This window comes from Taurulus bubalis (assembly GCF_910589615.1).
Source record: "Taurulus bubalis genome assembly, chromosome: 9".
NCBI lineage: Eukaryota > Metazoa > Chordata > Actinopteri > Perciformes > Cottidae > Taurulus > Taurulus bubalis.
The window spans coordinates 12,715,850-12,737,447 of record NC_136597.1 but is presented as its reverse complement, the minus strand read 5'-3'; the positions used below and the strand labels follow the sequence as shown (position 1 = coordinate 12,737,447).

Sequence of the window (21,598 nt, the reverse complement as noted above, 5' to 3'; positions counted from 1 at the left end):
ATCCAAGATGTTTAACTATATCAAATGCAGTTATGCCCTGCAGTTATCTGACAAAAATAGACATCATATTAATAAATGATAATCAATTGTCTTGGTCAATTTCATTAATTTCTAATTCTAATCCTCTGCTTCTTCTGCTACTGCTGCCTCTGTTACTTGTGGTACTAAAGGTAACTAAAGGATTTGTATACTCATCGACCACATAAAGAATGCAAAGATTTTGAAGCGCTGCTATATTTTGGCTGTTCTTTAAATATATTGTATATGTTGTATTTTAATATTTAGAGCCACTGCAGTTTTTACAAACACATAAACATCCCCATGTGATTCTTGAACACGACTCGAGGGGCCTGCGCTCCTCTGATTGGTCAGCTCAGGCCAGCTGGCTGTGACGATGCGGGCAGCAGCAGGTGTGGACGGTCTGTTGTGTTATTTCTTTATTTTGGTGTTATTGCAGCAGCTCGCAGGCCCATGCCACACCGTGTGGTTCACCTGCAGAGGGTTCCGGTCCAGGTCTGGGTGTGAACCCTGTCTGCATGTGGTCCACTTTCGAGATGTCGTCGGCCGAACATGACGGAACCTTCAGTCAGCTCAATAAGTTTGAGAAACTGTCGTGGAGGCCCCTCAACCGCGACTCAGGTCTGTAGACTGAACCCACTGCTCTGCAAGAATAAGTAGCCCGGCACAAGCGGCCAAGAAAACGGCAAACCAAATGTTAATGTTAGTCGACGTGTCTTTAGTCTTTGAGTTCACCGTCTCGTCTGAGGTTTGTCTGAGTCAGCGATGTGGTGCAGCGCCGCTGCAGCTCCCAGTGCACAGCGAGCTAACGCGGCTACGGAAGCCAGCAGACATTAGAGAGGGAATCAACCCTCAACAGGCATCTAATTGTTGTTTTCTTTAGATGGGTCTTAAAATATAGGAGACTGATGTAAAGAGAGACGGTGGCAAGTATTGGCTTCATGCAGGGGACACTGGACACATAACTGTAAACGTTAGCGTTACAATGAAATTCAGAAAATATTAAGTTTCTAAAAGTTAAATTCGTTATGTTCGATGTGTCAAACCGCCTTCAACTTCACAAATGTGTGCCATTACTGTCATAACTAACAATAAGCTGAATAAAAATGTTTCAATTTGAGACAAAAACAGTCATTATTAAATAGATAGATAGATAGATAGATAGATAGATAGATACTTTATTCATCCACAGGGGGGGATTTGTTTGTGGCAGCAGCAAGCAAAGTTACATAGGAGACATACAAATATTAAGTATGAAAAATACTCAATATATATACAATAAAATAGCAGCGTGTATTAAATTCAAGAAAATTCAATAATAAAGTGCAAAAATGCAAAGTATATACAGTGTATATGAAGTGTGTGTATGTATGTATGTGTATGTATGTATGTGTGTGTATGTATATATATATATATATATATATATATATATATATATACACACACACACATATACAGTGAAATAGAAGTATGCGTGACTAACTAATCGACAAAAGCGGTGCTAGGGTTATTGATGATTTAATCACACAATTACCACACAGACCACTCTTAAAGGTATCCAATGGTATGGTAGTTCTGATGATGAACAGATTTATCCTCAAAAGTAGAACCCTGCAGATTTTAGTCGTGTTTTCAGTCCAACATCTGACAAACAGGCAGTACATTAACTCTACATCCCTTGTTCTATGATGACTGATTGACAGGCTCCAAGAAGCGGGGACGGTGGCTTCTGGCTCTGCGCATTTTCGCCCCCTCCTGCCCCAACCTGCGGATCCCCAACAGGTTTCTGAGAGAAGGTGCTGAAAGTATGACCTCCCCATCAGGCTGTTATACTTCAAAAAAGATAAACTGTGAATGTGTGACTGAGTGATCCCGCTCATGTTAAATACACACTGTGCGCTGTAACTGTAAAGTTGTAAAACCTACAAAGTGCTACTGTTTCACTTGAAGTATTTATGCTTTGACGTTCTTTGCTCGCATCATCTCCATTTCCTTTACCACCTACATCTTGGACTCTCACATTTGGTCTGTCTCGAACCTGTTCCTCTCACAGGGCATTGTGTACCCCCCGCGCGGAGCGGACACCGCTGTGTTGCAGACAGCACCAACCTATATGTTTTTGGAGGCTACAACCCAGACTTTGAGGAGGCAGGCGGGTCAGAGAATGAAGACTACCCTCTTTTCAGGGAGCTTTGGCGGTTTCATTTTGCCACAGCCACCTGGCAGCAGATCCGCACAGAGGGTTACATGCCCACAGAGCTGGCCTCTATGTCAGGTAAGGATTGGTATGCTGCCCTTCATTTCGTATCAGACTTAAACCCCTGCACACAACCACATGTTATCCTTTTAGAGTCATATACTGGTCTTATTTGAAGATACCCTGTTGAGTTTATGACCACAAATACGACTGTGAGGCGTCAAGTTTCATGAGGTATCTGCGCAACGGTAAAACAATGCCAATCCTGCCAATAGTTTTAAACGATTCCACTGATCTACAGGTGGCAGTAATGCTGCAACAAAGGCAGGGAAGAAGATGACTGCTAATGCTTAATGTGTAAACGATGCTAGTTTCAAACTAAACATCTGCTCTTCAATTATTTAATGAGGAAGAAAATGTAATCAACACAATTGTTAAAGCTCAAGGTGCACACTGAGTTTTGGCAAAAAACACAGATTGTACACAAACATTGGTTGTTGACAAGTAAACTCTCGTAAAATGCAATTAAGTAACCAGATTAGTCACCCCTGCAGGAGCCTTATTTCTACAGTGATTTAAAGTAAAATGTTCATTGATCAGATTATGAGTGACACTTCAGTTATGGCAAAAAGTAAAATTAAACACACCTACATAAAACATGTTTTGTTGTTGTTGACTGTAATGTGTTTTATTGTCTGTCTCTTATTTGCTCATTTCTACCTTTTCCAATGTGTGTTTTTGCCATAAAATGTTATTCACCATCCTCTGCAAATAAGTCACCTTTGTGCTCGTGGCATGCATTTGCATCATACAGTCAAGGCCATTAGTATTTGGACTGTGACACAATTTTTCTTATTTTGGCTATTTACACGACTGCAATGGATTTCTAATAAAGCAGTCAATACGTGGTAGACATGTAAAGTAGATGTAGCATAATTCTTTCCTTGGTGAAGAACATAACATGAATACTGAGGTCAGAAATACTCTGGAGGAGGAAGGTGTGTCTTTGTCAAAGTCTACAATCAAGAGATGTCTTCATGAGTCTGAATACATAAGGTTCACAACCAGGTGCAAACTACTGGTAACAATGAAGAACAGGAAGGCCAGTTTAGACTTTGCCAGCAAACATCTGAATAATAGAACAATGGGTCACTAGTGTTCATTGATGTCACAGCTGATAGAAGTAGCAGGATGCTTTTTGAGGTGTTTAGGGCATTACTATCTGCTGAGATTCAGCCAAATGCTGCAAAACTGATTGGACGGCGCTTCTAGGTACAGATGGATAATGACCCAAAACATACTTTGAAAACAGCCAAGAGCTTCTCAAGGCAAATAAATGGATTATTCTTCATTGGCCAAGTCAGTCGCCTGATCTCAACCCAAGTGAGCATGCTTTTCATTTCCTTCAGATAAAACTGAAGGCACAGTGACTCTCAAACAAGCAGCAACTGAAGGTAAAGGCCTGGCAAAGAATCTCAAGGTAGGAAACTCTGCGTTTGGTGACTATGGGTGTATGTTCAGGCAATCATTGACTGCAAAGTATTTTCCCCAAGTATAAAAAATTATCATTATATTCACTATTCTGTTAGTTTGTCCAATTACTTCTGAGCCTCTGAAAATGTGGGGGAGTGTGTAAAAATGGTTGTAATTCCTAAACAGTTAATGCCATATTTTTGCTATATCCATTCAAATAAAGCTGAACGGCTATACTTCAACCACATATTGACTGCGTCATTTCAAATCCGTGGAAAGAGGAAAATAAGAAAAATTGTGTCACCGTCCAAAAACGTATGGCCCTGACTGTATATGATGGCTGAACATGAGCAACAAACAACATGGAGACCAATTCATCAAAACATTGCCTCTATGGTGTCACTAGTGGTCAAAATTCAGACTATTAATACTGTATTTATGAAGCTGCAACGCCAAGCTTCAGGGAGTGAAATGTTCCAGTCTGTAGTTTTAAACCAACCGTCTCAGGGATTCTAGGCAAGATGTTAAACTATAGTAGAGACGGGTTGTTTTCATGTTTCTCTCACTCTCAGCTGTTTTACATGGCAACAACCTGCTGATATTTGGTGGCACTGGGATTCCATTTGGTGAAAACAACGGCAATGACATCCATGTCTGCAATGTTCAGTACAAACGATGGAACCTGCTCAACTGCAGAGGGAAGAAACCCAACAAGATCTACGGACAGGTAACAGTGTTTGTCTCTATCGACATAAAGTTGAAGTCGTAAAATATTAATGTCTTAATTTATTTAAAATGATTTGACAAGATTATGTAGCTTTGTATTCCATCAAACAACATTTATAATTGTGCTCTGTTTCCAGGCCATGGTCATCATTAATGGCTACCTCTACATGTTTGGTGGGACGACAGGCTACCTTTACAGTACCGACCTGCACAGGCTGGACCTGACCACCAGAGAGTGGACCCACCTTAAACCCAACAATGCACCTTCAGATCTACCGGACGAGAGGTGAGACGGCAAGCATTGTGTTGAGAACTACAGCATAGCAGGGCCCTTTCCGTACGGAAATGTATCGAATGTGATTATAGTAATTTCTAGGTCTAGGTATCAAAAAGAGAGTGTGGGAAAAATGTTTCCAGGCTTCTCATTACAGAAAAAACAGCCTATATTTTTATTTATATATGAAAGAGAGAGAGAGAATTCAATACTTTTGAAAGTAAATGTCAAACAAGCAGTTGTTCATGTTGATTTGGAGCAGGCAGCCAACGGAGCCAAATTGTTTACCACTGTGTGAGAGTGCAGGCTAGAGTAAGCTCAATGTCGCTAAAAGCAAGGCCATTTAATATGGCATTTTGAAATGGACAATGTGTTTGAACCCTGTGATTGTGATCTCCCAGAATATTAATTAAAGCTGTCACAAGGAACTTTTAATTTTGTGTTGATCTTTGCGGCCCCTGTGGACAAAAGGGGTGTTTCCGAGCACCAGATATACTTTAGAAACCATAATTTTACTGCAGCAGGGTCTGACAGTCGGGCCCCTTCCGGGGCTCCCAGCAGTACTGGGCCTCCAGCAGCATGGTGTCATTGTTGCCTAGCGGGGACCGGCAGAGCAGTGAGGTGAAGCGCTGCTCCTGACAAGGGTAGGAGAAACTGCGGCTGGGTGTGACGCTCTCCCCGTCCCTCCTGCAGCACTAAGTCGGCATCGAAGCCGGATCTCAGTCTGCTTGCTGCTGGAGGCCCAGCTGGAGTCTCTGGTGAACCTGCATGATTTCATCTGATTTCATACGGAATCTGATCCTGTGGCGCCGATGACAAGCATTAAGAAGAACTATAGAGAAATAACCAATCTTCTCACTAATGGTCTTACTTATGAATGTCCTAGAGGCATACATATTCATTTGAGACTTTTTCGTAATCAGTTAAAGTTCCTCACAGTAACCTTGGAATAGACTGAACATGACTGCATGGTGTTACAGGTACAGACATGAACTAGCTCATGACGGACAGAGAATATACATTTTAGGAGGTGGGACTTCCTGGACATCATATCCCCTGGACAAGGTGAGAGAAACAGGCACATAGTTTGATAGTAGTGTTACTATTTCTTACTTATTACTTACTTGTACTATTTGTCTTCATCAGATTCACACATATAACTTGGAGACAAATTACTGGGAGGAAACCGTCACCAAACCCCACGAAAAAATAGGTTTGTGATCAGTGTTGCATTTTGTGTGTGTGCTGATTATGGTATGGACCACACATTGACTTGACTTTGTCATTATCACGATAGGATATCCTGCTGCTCGCCGTTGTCACAGCTGTGTGCAGGTCAAAGATGGTAAGGAGTATTTAACGCAGAATTTTCTGGACACAACTGTCTGAACTGTTTTTATTTTGACCATGTCTTGCTCTATTTCTACCTCCAGAGGTGTTTATATGTGGGGGTTATAACGGAGAGTTGATCCTATCAGACCTGTGGAAAATCAACCTGCAGACATTTCAGTGGACCAAGCTCCCTGCCGCTATGCCAGAACCAGCCTATTTTCACTGTGCTGCAGTCACTCCGGTTCGTAAATTGTCTGTTAAACATGTTGACATCCAACTTGATCCGCAGATTCTCTTCTGCTCTTTGTGAGAAATAAATCTACATCAGTTTATTTGTGCTGTATGACTGCAACCAAGCATTGTTTTCATTATGAATTAACCTGCAGATTTATTTTTATTCTAATGATCAGAAAAAAGTGAAAAATGTCTATTGAGCCCAGGTTGACATCAAATATCCTGCTTGTCAAATAAAAAAAAAAATACATTTTCAATCCTATAAACACCAAATCAAAGCTGAAACTATAGAATATTTTGGGGTTTTGCTTATAAAATGGCAGATGATTTATCGAGTAGCAAAATAGCTGCGCATTAAGTTTATGTTGATTGACAAAATAATGCATCATCGAGTGTTTTCAGCTCTAATTTCTGCAACTGTTTGGATCCTTTAGGCTGGCTGCATGTATGTACACGGCGGCGTCGTCAACATGTCCGGGAACAGAAGGACTGGCTCATTGTACAAAGTGTGGTTGGTGGTGCCCAGCCTGCTGGAGCTCGCCTGGGAGAAACTGCTGAAAACGTTCCCTCGCTTAGCTCAGCTGTCCACGCTTCAGCTGCGCAGCATGGGACTGACGCACACACTAATTCAGCGGCTGAAATAGACGAAGCACAGAGACTAAAGGAAGGGGTATGTGGTGAAACGGCACTGACTCTAAAATCCCTGAGGACTAGGAAAAGACAGTCTGATGTCAGACGATTCTTTAAAAAAAACTTTGAATGCCTTTTTAACTTTATTTTTATGTAAATGTGTGCTTGTAAAAAAGTGTAATGGTTTTCATGAGTTTCTTTGTATGTGATGGGTCAGATTTGAATTTCCATGAATCCATCAGAAGTCATGCATCAGTGTGGACACCAGAACCACTCTTATGCTTTGCACTCAATATGTTGGGTCAACTTTATAGTGCATTCCCTAATGTTGGTGTTATTTTACCACACATTGCTGTCGTTTGAGCAGGAAGTGTCCCAGGCAAAATGAATGTTGCTTCTGCTAGTGTAATTTTAGATTCAATTCCGGGACTGAACTCTGCTTGTTTCACTGTTGTAGAAGTGATTACGCTTTGCACACCATTGCCAGCTTTTACACATGTTCAGACACATCAGTCAGACTATAGGTTCAATCAAACATTGCAGAATCAAACCAGCAATCTTATCTGAAAAGAGGCACACTGCTGATAAAGCATGGACACGTTATAACTGTGATACCTAAGTCAGTCAATTATTCAAAGCATCATGTTTTTGCCTCAAGGGATTTCTGATTGAATGCGGATATCGAGCTGTGATCTTAAAAAGGTACAGTACAAATTTCAAAATCCCAGTCACATTAGGCCTTGTGAGCAGATAAAAGCCTTTTTAAAACATCTGGGACATAGCATCACTGTGAATCTAGTGCCTCTTCAGTTATTATTCCTCTTTCAAGGAAACATTAAAAATTAATTCATACACCTGTAGCTCCCCAGGGATTTTCAGTCTTTTTATTTCTACATTTGGTGCCTTCTTAATTTCCTAAATGTTACACATCAGTAAATCAGTCCTTTTTTAACTATTTGTTTTGTTCCATTTCCTTTCCCCCCACCCCTTGTTATTTACCTGGTGTTTGCCACATGAGCCTTTGCTGCTGAACCGTTCTGCTCATGAGTAATAAGGAAGTGCAGCTAATGATTTTTTTTTTGATGACTTAAATACACATTTGTTCTCTATTTATTTGACTCACTGTGCTGTTTTATTTTATTACAAAACTCAGAATTGCAGCAAAATGTGAGCTGCTTTTCTTTTTTCACATTATTTCACTGTCATTTCAGTTCATGCCTGATCCATTAACCTTTTATACTCTAAATTAGGCTGTATTGTAATTGTTTAATACTTGGCATGGGACTTTTTAAACTAGTTACAAGGTAGTCTTGAGGTGTACTCAGGATGTGAAATACTGTGCTCAGACTCAGTCTGAACTAAGAGCTCCCCAAACATTCAACAACAGTCTTGTAAAAGCAGATTTATGCATACAGAGATGACTAATGAAACAATCTTTTTGTGGTTACTGCGGCCTGTACATCTTAGATACCGTACTAGTAACCCACCAGCTGCTTGTATCCAGTCACACTGTTGCCTCTTGTCTCCTATTTGGTCAACTTTTACCTTTTTTATATATATATATATATATATATATATATATATATATATATATATATATATATATATATATATATCTATCTCACACAATCACTGTAACTGTCGGTACAATACTAAGCTAACTCTTTTGAAACTTATTGTCTCATAATGCCCATTTCATATTCAAAACTCCACCTCAGTTACATTTTCTTATGTTTGACATTATGGCCTTATTTATCTTATGAAGAAACAGCTTTACTACATTGTAATTTTAATGAAAGTTAAATTATCTCTTGCATGAAGCTATGGTGTGCATGTCACTTTACACAAACATTCGGGAGAAAAGCTCCGTCTCAAAAGCAATTATGGCTGTAATGTACATTATATTTTGTAATTCCTGTCTGTACAAACAATAAAAGTCAGTTTTTCAAACTGTTGTATTGGCAGATCTCATTATTGTTCTTGCTTAGCACAGCCAGCCATGCCAGGTTTTCCAAACATAGGGTGCCAGTGTTTAATGTAACATTATCTCCAACAGGCATGTACCATTTAACATGTTTTAGTTCAAAAGTATACAAAATATATAACAGTACCCTAAACAAAACATTATCAGTGCAGATACTTAACGTTATATTAATTTGCATTGTAAAAATACTTTGTTTTCCTTCTTTCACCAGTTTACAAAGATCATAAGCAGTCATGAGTCAAAGGACAGTTACATGTGTTAGCTTACAAACTACATGTTACAGTAGCAATATAGTCCTGCAACAAGTACCTACCTGAGATAAACATTTTATACAGTGTATTTCGAAGTTAGGCATGAGAAATAAAATACTTAATAAAAAGCCCATGTCGGGATATGCACACAAACATTTAGTTATGACCCTGTCAGGAAAAAGTTTGATCAACAGGGAGGGGTGTTGAATTTGCATGTTCAGAGTCCTCCAGGCTTAAAATAAAGTGTACCTTGGGCTAAAAAAATGTAGTCACCCAGTCAGCAGCCTGGTGGAGATGGAGCAAAGTAATACAAAGCCAGCAGAATAAGGTAGACGACCACCAGAGCTGTACCTGGGGGGCAGGAAATAACACGTCATTGGATGAAACGTGTAAGATTACATTCTATCAAACCACCATACTGGATTTCTCTTGCAGGGACACGTTCTGCTAGTTCACGGAATAAAACCCAGAACACTCTGAGAATCATTGACTGGTCAGCTAAGTTATCCAGATAAATGACTAAACCAGCCTCTTGGACAATATATCTTCAACAAGTTGGTTTTCAAAGCCAAAAAGTAATTAATAAAAAAACTTTCGATCATGCAATGACCACGACCACTGAGGAGACTGGAAGTGTACATAATTTCAAACCATTGGCGGGGCTTGTAATGCGACACCTTTGTAATGCGGCATCTTTGATAACAGCTTACGGTGTGTTTGCCTAATGGCTAACAGAACCACCAGTACACACACTGCTGTACCGGCTCTCTTTTATCGTTATTGGACATTGTGTTTGGAAAACCGCTTGCAGCTAACCGTATGGAGAGCTGCACCTTTCTAGTATGAATATCAATTCATTTTGATTAATTTAACTTCATGTTTTCCAAGTGACAGAAAAAAAACAACGTAAAAACTTACCCTGAAAATAATCAGACTTGCCGTCCATGAAGATGTAGTTGACAAGAATCACACTGAAGATACTGGCCCACAGATGTATGTCACTGAATAACAGCACAAATCCCACATCCTGTCCAAACAGAGATGATTACAGAAACTATTAAAACAGCAAACAGTAGGTATTTCTATGAATGAATCAATGATCAACTGTAGGTTGTCTTACATAGAAGGCATTAAATAAGACGAGAATTGGAATCTGCAGCATGCAGACCTGAACAGCAATACAGCTTCCCACCTCCAAGCTGAAAAAAAGACAAATCATTATACATTTCTCTTTCTAAAATGTGCAGAGTACCTACTTAATAAGACAATATTTACCTAAGACTGATATTGTTTTGGAGAGCAAACTGAATCCCATTAACAATCTCTGGGATCTCAGGGACCATTGCGAGAATTGTCACCCCAATGAAATACTGAAGAAAGAGTCAAACGTTAGGACAGCAGCGGAAACGACCACGTAAAAACTGACTCGGTACAAGTGGTATGTCCTGACCTGAGAGATGTTGGGCTGGTTTAGTATTGGCTGGATGTGCTCGGTGACAAGATCAGCACAAGCAGACGTGAGCACAGTGGCCATGATGAGGATGACCAGAGACCTCCACCGAGACCAGTGGACTACTGCGCCTTGGTGGTCCATCACTGCACAGACAAACAAAGAGAGAATTTTAGCATTTATTTCACTGTCTTATAGTGGGACAATGCAAGGTACAATTTTGTGTTAGCCTATAAATGGTTAGTTTGGATGTTTTGAAGTGGGGTTGTCTGAGGTGCTCATCAATAGTCTGTGTGTTACCTACAGAAGATGGCCACTGGCATGTCCCCAGTTTGAAGAAACAGTCAGGAGTACCAGCACAGGAGCAACACAATGTCTTCCAGTAGATTGGTGAAGCAGCTAAATGTATTTTAGCAACTTAAGGTGATTCTGCTCTTATCTACCACCAGACTCAGTCATTTTTGAGTTTCTGTCAAGTTGTCTACCGCTGCCTCAATCGGTTGGTTTGTTGTGGGACTTTGGTGAATCTAAACTAACCCTTTAAAATACATAAAGTCACATAAATAGATTAACAAATGAACCGATCGAGGCAGCGGTAACCAGCCACTCCCATGTTGTGTGACAGAAAATTACAGTTTTTGTCTATATACTCTGGAAGCTTTGAGGAGAGTATAGACAACTAATATAGACTTTAATTGGCCGTCTAAAAGGGCTGTCTGACAGTAAGGTACAGCGGTGCAAATATATTATTAATTCATATATTACGATTTTTTTTAGGAGCCCCAAATACATTTTGCGTCTGTCCTCGTCCATAGCAGTACATTACTTAGCTTCAGTGCTGGTACTTCTGTCTATTTCTCCAAATTGGTGCCGCCAAACCGCCTTCTACTGTACTGTATACAATGACTTTAAGTACCTAATACAACTCCACTTCAAACAAACCAAACTATCGCTTTAGCTGTGATTCATGAGAGGGAGACTCCTACCCTGTCCATCTCCAACATGGATGTCATAAATGTGGGAGTGCGTCTTCAGCGTAAATATCAGTCCAATGATGTAGGCAGCTGGCAAGAGGGTACATACTGTGTATACCAGTGGCCTGGCAAAAAGATCACACACAATAAATGAAAGGGAAATAAAATAAATAGGGAAATTCCAAAGACTATATGTTGGCTTAGTAGATTTTAGCTTATTTGCCTCTGGTCTTTTTATACCTTATATGTGTGCCAACAACTTTCCACAGCATAGACTAATTTTAGATTGATTTAACTCCTTCCAGACATTTACTGTTTGGCATTCATTTCACTAGTGAAATGAAAATAAACTTTAAGAGAAATATGTTGAAAAGTCGTTGCATCAGCTCCAGATTCAACTTTAGAGTCTGCTGCTGAAAATTAAACCAAGACAGATAATAGGCCAACCTGGACATTATCTGTATTTATATAGATATATATATATATATTTATTTATATATAGTAAAAGAAAGTCTTACTCAACATGGTCGTGGAAGAATGTACCGTTGTTCTGTTGGGGGAAAAAAATCATATTATACATAACACAGTGTAAGTAATTCATTTAATGTTTGTTATAATGTGCTTGGTACAAAGAGATGCTGACCAGATCGTAGTGGCAGTTGTGGCAGACAAACTGACCGTTTGTGCCATTTCCTCCACTGGAGTTGGTGCAGGCATCGCACACCAGATTTCCATAAGCTTTGGAGAACAACGTGGGGGCAAACACACCTGCCATTGACAATAAGTGGGATTAGTCAGTGTAAAAGGTTTTGGTAAAGCTTTTACATTGCATTTGATTTCAGTTTTGACAGTGTACGGCTGGGTATGTTGCTGCCACTATCACCTGAGTATCAGCAAGACATTTGATGTGATTTGGAGCTGAATATTGGACTCTAGAATATGAACTCGGTCATTATTGAAATAATCTACACATCTCTTCTTTATCGATTAAATATCTTTGAACATGTGACTTTCTATTCTCCAGACAATTACTTCTCTGATGGCAAAGTGTATAAAAAGGACAAATTAACTAGCAAACTCATCAACATTTAACATTTGATGTGTTACAGCTACTAGTTGAACAGTTTTTTTCTTTGATAATTTAATATCTGGAGAATTGTGTGAGACAATTAAGGTCAATCTGTAGAATTTATTTCAGCTAACAGGTAATGAGTGTTAAGTGTGAAACGCATACAAACACAATGGAAACAGTAGCTGCAAAAAGCAACTGTAGCTCTGCAACATGTGTTGCCAGCAGGTGGAGCAAGTGTCAAAACTTAACCAGCAACTACTTTTTTTGCCTTTAGGATTAAAAAAACAAGTGTTTGTATCTGGAGGTCTAAACTGCTACGGCTGGTTTCCTGCTGGCATTGTGGAACATGTCCAGCAGAGACCAAACAACTGCATCTTAAAATGTTTCTATTTTAGGTCACTTTTCCTTTGCTGTATGGCTGGATAAAGGCATTCAGTCCATATCTATGAAATACTTGCCTCCAACAGAGATGAAAAGCAATGCGGAGCTCACTCCTGTAGAGCGACTGTTGAATCTTTGCTCACTGTGTCTCAACCCTCCGATTATCATGCAGATGCCCTAAGAAAAAGACCAAGCAAGAACCACATTAATAGTGCACATGCAATATCTGTGTGTTGTGTATTTAAATGTGGCTTTTGTAAATGCAGGATGGCTCACAGGGATGAAGAGGATGCATCCGAGCAGCGTGCCAGTCAGTGCTGCCTTAACAACCTCCTGCAGACACGGGTTGGCGGCCTTGTGACCTCTGAGTAGGGCTGTGATGTAAAAGGTCAACTCTGTGATTGAGCCAAAGGTGGCGTTCACCACTGCACCCACTGCAAAGTTACTCTGGGCTGAGATACTGCAAGTGTCAAAAACGATTGACAATTAACATCAGAACCTGTTTTGTATTAAAATCTGTAACTCTTTTTACATGTTTGGTAAACTAGACGCATCAGGCAACGTCAAATACATTTTATTAGACTTTTTTTTGTGTTTGTTTTTAAACAGGTGTATTTCAAAGTGAACAACTCACCTGGCAATGCCCATACCAATATAATGAGACAGAGGTATGATGGAGCAGATTGCTATGGCGAACTTGACATTAGAGCTGGCGTACTGGTTTTCTCGGTCAATATAGCCAATTATCAGGGCAACTATTACTAGAGGGAGGAGGTCTGAGATGGGGGTCAAAGATGATAACAGGTCTTGATTTGACACACTGACACACTCACACACACACACTCACACAACCGTAAAGGATACTGACAGCGAACACATTGATCCCATCAACAGTGTACTTGTAGTAATACCAGTTTGCAGCGTGGTAGCAGCACAGCAGTGCTCTGCCTTCATACACTTGAGGCTGAGGGTCAAGTGGAAAATAAAGAAGCTGGTGCATTAAACCAAAGCTGAACAATATCTCTATTGTGCTGTAGGCAATTCTAATAAAATCTCTCCCTTGCCTTCCTCTGTGAGCAGTTGGAGACAGTGACATCCTCAGGAGCCAAGAGAAGGATGACGCCAAGTGTGCGCGCGTTCATCTTGAAAACAGGGATAGTGAAGACCAGGATCCAGGAGAGGAAGCAGGCCAGGGAATGGATGACCACCAGGGGAGAATATCCCAGCAGCAGCCACACGTAAGTCGAGAAACGATGCTGTGTAACAAGGAGAATGATTTCCATGTAGCAAAAATGTATTTTATAGATATGTTTTATACATGCATTTTAAATTACCCAGAAAGGAGTACGCAGCGGTCGTCCCGGCAGCTCTGGGATTAGCACCTCTGTGGGTGAAGGCAACAGAACTGGTGAATTATCTTCTGTCCCGTCTATGTTACACTCACAGTCTGGTGCTTGTTCACAACATCTCCTCAATGTATTTCCAATCTGAAGAAACACAACCAGAGGAAAGTATTATTTCTGGAATCATTAGAGCATCAACTTCTCAATCACATGGGCTGTCTGCTGTAAGTAATTATTATTTACAGTTTATTTTATCGGCCTGATATCCCTTCAAGTCATGAAAATAATGAACAATTAGTTTATAAAATGTCCAAAAGTAGTTAAAAATGCCCATCACAATTTCCCAAAGCCAAAGTGGAGTCTTTGTTTTTTTCTGAAAGACAGGCCAAAAAACAAAGATCCCATTTACAGTGATATAAAAAAGAGAAACCAGCTAATCTTCACATGTGAGAAGCTTGAGGACATGGTTGTTTGATAGATAAACAACAATCAGGTTTGTTGTATAAAAATAAATAACACACAAGTAATAGTAATAGATCAAATAATAGAACAACAATTTCAGAAATGGAGCCTGCTCCTGACTGACTTTTGTATGTCATAGTCGATGTAAAAAATAAATAAAAATATGTCAATTTCATAGGAAAGCTGACAAGCTGATTTTAGCAAAGTGCTTTACATAAAACATCAACTGCAATACAGATAAAAACATTTAGGAGCCAGGATAACAGAAAAGGAAATATAAATTATATATAAAAAAAAGAATATATTAATACAACAATACAAGTTAGTGTAATTAATTAATAATAATTTGATTTAATAAAAGTAAAGTGAAACAAGAGCAAATTTAAAACACATCTTGCTGAACAAAGTGCAGTAAGAAATATATTAAATTGTAAAAAAAAAAAGAAAAGAAAAAGAGAACATACCAAGGACAACAAAGTACAAATACTGAATCAAGGGTCAGTTAATTCAAATGTGTCTTCAAACTTTTAAAACAAAGATGGAGGGAGCACATCTAATAAGACGGCAAATTATTTCACAGTTGTGGCACAGCAACTGCAAAAAAAAAAAAGGCAGCAACAAACAGAAAAATATTTAGCGATTTTAAGAGGAACTGAGAGTTGTAGCAGACCTGCAATTTTCTGAAAGTTTGTTTCCATATAGATAGATATGTATGTATGTATGTATGTATGTATGTATGTATGTATGTATGTATGTATATATATATATATATATATATATATATAGTGAATGATAACTGAACACACTATCCATGTCCTGCAGACTTGTCCCAGACGACCTGAGAGGTCATGACGGTTCATATTGGAGCAGAAGATCATAAATGTATGATTGCCCTAAACCATTCAGGCCTTTATAAACCAACATTATCATTTTGAAATAAATTATTGGGCCTAACATTGTGAGATTTGTAGGATAGAAAGAGGCATTAACAAATTTAACAATGGCACCTACACTTCTAGTAGAAATCCATGAACTGCATTAGCAGAGCGGGACTCTTGGCACAGCTTGTAGTGTGAGGTTTACACAAATCGTTGTCCCATTCTTACAACAGGGAATATCTACACAATCTGCTAAACAGGCTACACAGTGATGTTATACAAAAGACATAATGATCATTAACTATAACTTAGTGCACTGATTTCAGGCAAGCCTATTAAACCAATAACAGCTGGAGAGGTTTCTATTGACAGGGTCTTTATATTAACCACTAAAATGTTTGTAATTGGGCAGGTTTGCAAAATGTGAGTTATTGCTCAAGGTGTTGCTAAAATGCAGCAACTTGTAAGAGTTATATCTGTTATGGATGCTAGATTGCTGGAGAAACTCTGACTTTATTAGCTTGGGTCGCCTGTGTTTTCTGAAGGGATCTACGTGTCCCGTGTCATGTGTTTTGTCTCAGTGTCCTCTAAACCTTTAAATGTTTAGTTATAGGTGGAAGACAAACTGCCAACTAAACCAAATCAGAGAAGTCCTGTGAATAGTGTACGAGCAAAATAAACATGTTGTGACAAATAAAGCTTGAGGCCATAAAGACCTTTGAAAAAGGTTTTTGTGACCTACATTGTCAATAAATGCTTTAATGTCAGACTGTCAATCACTCCGGTGGCCTGATCAGACAGGACATTGACTCCCCTTGTCTCACCCATACAACTAATCTTATGAAGTTCCCAAAAGGCTTATCCAATCATAGCCCTGAATAAAATTACAAAAACATTACATAATACACCTCTGAAGCATCTAAGTGGCTATTGAAAAGACGAGAAGCTGTAATTGGTGGTTATTCTGCCTCTGAGGAGGGTTTTTATAACATCAAGCCTATAAATGTGGCAGCATATACAACATACGTTGTACACTTGGGGACTGTCCGGGTCAAACTGATGTTGAACCATGGCAAAGCAACCTCTTTAGTGGTAATAGCACTGACGGGGTGCTTATTCACCCAAGAGGCTATATAGTGGTAAAAGACTACTATCATGTCACTGCTATACAACATACTTGTTTGGCTAAAAGTAAAAAGGTATTTACATAACACCAAACACCTACTCATAGGTCTGTCCTCCATCACCGAGACAAACATATGTCATCAGGTATGTTTCAGTGGGGGTTGATCTGCTCCTTTTAAAGTAACAACTGAGTTGATATTGATATCAAACCAACATGTAAACTTTAAAGAACTGAAAGTGCCTTATTGTTACAAATCTTAATCTTTTCTAAAGCCAATCTTGAAATAAATACTCAGAAGAATATTATTGTTAATTGTTTTATATGTTTTCAAAGTGTCAACTCTAACCTCAATTATGTATGTGCAACAACGAGTTGCAGCAAACTGTGTAGTGTTGCAGACATGTGGTGTTGCTAAGCAAGACCTCCGCTTTCATGACCACCAGTCTGTGAGGGACTATGAGGAAACTACAGGATTTACTGCATCTTCCTCATTTTAGTTAGTATAAAATGTAAAACGTCCCAAAAATCAACTAAAATCAAACGATACCTCATGGATTGACTTGCCAAACGGCCACAGGAAGTAGCAGGACAACTTCCAGCAAAGTTTGCCTAAAGAGTGAGAGAAAAACTGAATATATGCCAAAATAGACATGAATCATTCATCTTTATTGGTTGGCTTACTCACCATACGGTACACCAGTGATAGTGATGAACATGAGTAGACCGATCAAGATGTATGCCAGAGACACCCACCAGCCGAACAGAAGCACATACGCTACGTTTCCGCATGTGATGAGATGACCTAACACCAAAAAGACAGACATCAGTGAAAGGCTTTGTTTTAATTTGTTTTAATGTAATTTGTATGTAAAGTATAATGCTGGTTTATTGCAACTTTGATCTTATTTTTGTGGTTTTGTCATAATTTCTCTCGGTAGTTATACGTCGTACTCATCAATGTTATATTGCTGAGATCTGTTAACACAGTGACATCTATGAAAACAAGTTTAATGGGACACAAAACACATGGTTGGAAAAACAAGTTAGCCAAACTTATTTAGAAGAGAATACAAAAAGGTGCACGGTAAAATTCTTTGTCCAACAATCCTTTGCAAACTTTCATCAACTGGTCACAATTTAAACTCATCACTCTTGCCTAGTTGTGCACACAGTTTTTTGATAAATGGGGTATTATTTGTGATTTATGATTATTTGGGTCCACTCGCTTTTCGGTTTCAACTCCACATAAAGCAGTTTGTCATGTGGCTCAACTGTTGGTACGTTCACATGATCGTCTCATCAATCATTTCCCAAGTTGAGCTAAATCAGAATAATCCTCCAACACAAACTAAACAGACTTAAATACTATAACCTGTACCTGCATGTGGTTTAATGACGTTCAGTTCAGAGTAGAGCTCTTTCACAACCTCTGACCTGACTTCAAATGGACGCTCAGTCACGTGACTCTTCCATTTTCTGAAACCAAACTGACACAAACACCAAATACTGAGTTAGAGGGATAAGCCCTTCTGCCTGTTGTGCTGCACTCAAACCCCTTGAGATACTTACCCTGTAGTTGTTGACCAGTTTATTGGCTTCCACTTCGTTCTCCGCTCTAATGGTTCTCTTGCTTTGGATCTCCTCCCAGCTATCATCACAGGCATGATGGTTTGGACCTAAATTGACAAGCAACAAGATGACAAATAAATGTTTGAAAAATATCAGTATTGTTGTTAATAAAAATCTAAATAACTCAGTACTCACATGCATGTTCGGGCATGCATTTTGTCATGCACAGTGCAGGACATATTGACTGATGTGAAGACAGAGTGTTTGTTGAATTAGGTGGTAGATCTCTGCATAGTTGGTCATGAATCTGTTTATGACTGTGACCGACCGGGGGGTCATGCTCCCACGGAAGATCTGCAACACCAAGCAAAAATTAATTACACATAAAAACTAAAATATGTTTTAGTCACAAAGTAAGTAGTCAAAATTCTGGTCAATATGATAATAGAATAATCACAGGAAATACTAACACTAACAGGAAATACTGGCAATTATTTCTCCAAGGGTCAATTTTTAAAAGTACAAAGACAGTATGTACTGTAACTATTGTGTACTGCTCAAAATCACTGTATCATTAGAGTCACTTCTCTGTATTTATGGTCGTAGAAAGAGTGTAGAATCATATATTTAATTTAAAATATATTATTTTATTTTTTTAAATAAGTAAATGAATTTGAATTTATTGTTTTGGTATAGAAGTGAATGTACAATACAATTTGGCAAAATTATGCTTCAACCTGTGACTTTTGAGTATGTTGCTCAATCAGTCAACTGTTATGTTTATGTTGAATTGCACAATGGCAGTCAATTGTTTATTGAAAGATCACATGCAGACATGTTTTAAGACTTCTTGCAAAGATATTCTGCTTTGATCACTCATTTGTTAATGATATTGCTTTTTCGTAATTACCTTGTTAAAAACTCCTAATATTACATCTGCCTCATTGAAAAATCCCTAATCTATAAAAATGTTGGCCTGTTTTCCATGTCATGCCGGTTTTAACTTATTCCTGCTCATTCGTACACATGTTAAACCCCTCCACCAAGAACACACTTTTAGCGGAGGGGGATACGATAAGATCTGGTTTAAGACGCTTAGGGCTCTCACACCCTAAATGAGAATCATACCCCTGAACCAGCAAGCCACATGTAATAAGAAACATGAGACTTGAGAAAATTAGACTGCTATAATGAATCAAACAAGTCTTTATCTGAGAAATACGTCCACATTTAGTGACTGCAATTATACACACAATGTTATCTTTGAACTGATAACTGCCTCAGACAGCCTGACAACAGCTGGATTTGTTCTGCAGGGAAACCAGAGGCATGACACTAATAACAAAAAAAGGGTAAAAATGCCCTTCCATTGATTAATTCTTACAAGACAGAAACTTGATGAATGGATAAGTGCAGACAGAGTGCAGACAATATGCAGACAATATAGTGCTTTCTTGTCTCATGATGCTAGCATCATGAGAAAAAGAAAGCACTATATTCTTTACTTCTCCTTTTAGCGTCTCAAAACATTGAGTCTTGTTTTATTTCCTCTTTCTGTTTTGGTATTTGCTTCCTGAAGCTCAAGCATAGTAAAAAATAAATAAATAAGCAGTATCAGTGATCGTGTTAATGATTGAGCACTGACAGAAGAGGTCGTTTGTAGGTTTTTAAATCATTACTCATAGTTGTGTCTATCAGTGTAGAAGAGGAACACTGAATTAATCGGGATAAAAAGACAGTTAGTCACTTTCTTGTAAAAGAAAGAAGTTTATAGGTTGTATAGCATTGATCATGAAATACATAACTTTTGTTTAGTATAACCTCAATAAAGTGAGGCATAAATGAAAGAAAATGTGTTAATTCATGATATAATTCATTTACCCACCAAGGGTAATTCACATATACAGACTCATGACTATTTTGATAATCATTTACACCATTTATCAAATCAAAAGTGTCAAACCTTCCCTGGTTCAAGCTTCTATGATTGTTTTATATTATTGTACAAGGGATGTATTTAGGTGGTTTTTACAGTTGGTTTCATCAAACAAGCAATCTGCAGATGTCATATTGTAATCTGGGTAACTTGGTCTATTTTCCCTATTTTCTGTTATTGTATATTCGTAAAATAAAAAAAAAACACTGATTGATGTCAATAATCATTAGCTGCAGCCCCTGTATGGACGAATACAGTTCTTCTCATAGCAGCAAAGGACACCAAAATAGATATCAAATGTCGGATTACATTATTATGTGCACTTTTAACATGGGAATTTGGTGACACAAACAGAGACGGTACAGGCACGCGCACACGCGCGCACACGCAGCGTGTAAATAATCAATACGACGTGACTGTCTGATGTGCAACAGTCCACCGAGCTGACTGTGTTTACTTTTTTGATTCACATGATGATATCAAGGTGGGCTGAAAAAGCACAACAACCGATGTTGTCAGATTTAAAATGGAGAATACATTCACAGCGCTGTTACGCACACTGTCTGTTTGTTACAAATAAAGTTTTTTTTTTTAATAGCAAAAGCTAAACATGAGCCTCAGCCGCTCACCTTGCGTCTGTTCCACCGGCCTCCTTCTGCGGCTGCTCGTACACGAGCTGTGTGCGGCAGAGAGAGACATCTCCTTCGGTAAAGCACCTCACCGTTAAATCTTATAACACTTCCTCTCGTCTCAGTCAACGTCCCCTTCACTGCGTTCATGTTAAGGAGACGCACAGATTCAGGCTTAGACCGCTTGGAGTTGTGGGAAATGTAGTTGAGTTCCTTCAATAGGGAAAACCCACCCTAAACTCGAATGTAAATCACACTGTGCTGTAAAATAAAACAAGTACAGAGATTGCAAATGTGGAGAGGAAGCAATGGTGCAAAGTAAGTATACATTTATTCAAATGTAGTTCCATTTTTTGTGACGTGTGATTCAGACCAAATGTGCACATTATAGGAGTTTGCTTTCTGCCCAAAACAATCTTAGCTTTTAGGCAACCAACCTACTTGTTTAGAAAGAGAACATGTCTTGGGTAAGGCTAAACTAATCCATTTCTGGCAGAATGTCCGGAAGCCAAATTATCTTATGGGCTCTTAAGTGCAAAGAACAGTAAAGGTATTGGTCTCCATCCGGCTGTTTTGTTCAATAAGAATTATTCAACCACATATCAAACCCTCATGTTACATTTGGTGGCAACATGGTGATTTTGTGAGTTTGTTGACTT

General features: G+C 38.8%; 2 protein-coding genes across 2 annotated transcripts; one reads left to right on the top strand and one right to left on the bottom strand.

Annotated features, from left to right (window-relative positions):
• Nucleotides 1-554: 554 nt before the first annotated feature.
• On the top strand, nucleotides 555-8,372 carry LOC306740950 (kelch domain-containing protein 10-like; the record flags this gene model as incomplete). The annotated part of the gene is made up of 10 exons (XM_079223197.1): nucleotides 555-639; nucleotides 1,722-1,814; nucleotides 2,072-2,293; nucleotides 4,261-4,415; nucleotides 4,552-4,700; nucleotides 5,669-5,753; nucleotides 5,835-5,901; nucleotides 5,986-6,033; nucleotides 6,122-6,261; nucleotides 6,689-8,372. 10 exons carry the CDS (start codon nucleotides 555-557, stop codon nucleotides 6,896-6,898), a joined length of 1,254 nt encoding a protein of 417 aa, XP_079079323.1. The 3' UTR covers nucleotides 6,899-8,372.
• A 168-nt stretch (nucleotides 8,373-8,540) lies between these two features.
• On the bottom strand, nucleotides 8,541-21,009 carry cax2 (cation/H+ exchanger protein 2; the record flags this gene model as incomplete). The annotated part of the gene is made up of 20 exons (XM_079223875.1): nucleotides 8,541-9,470; nucleotides 10,038-10,146; nucleotides 10,240-10,318; nucleotides 10,395-10,489; nucleotides 10,570-10,715; nucleotides 11,556-11,668; nucleotides 12,062-12,093; nucleotides 12,187-12,311; nucleotides 13,074-13,173; nucleotides 13,273-13,456; nucleotides 13,631-13,772; nucleotides 13,861-13,960; nucleotides 14,061-14,252; nucleotides 14,331-14,483; nucleotides 17,353-17,414; nucleotides 17,491-17,607; nucleotides 18,184-18,292; nucleotides 18,375-18,481; nucleotides 18,570-18,728; nucleotides 20,940-21,009. 20 exons carry the CDS (start codon nucleotides 21,007-21,009, stop codon nucleotides 9,397-9,399), a joined length of 2,268 nt encoding a protein of 755 aa, XP_079080001.1. The 3' UTR covers nucleotides 8,541-9,396.
• Nucleotides 21,010-21,598: the final 589 nt, after the last annotated feature.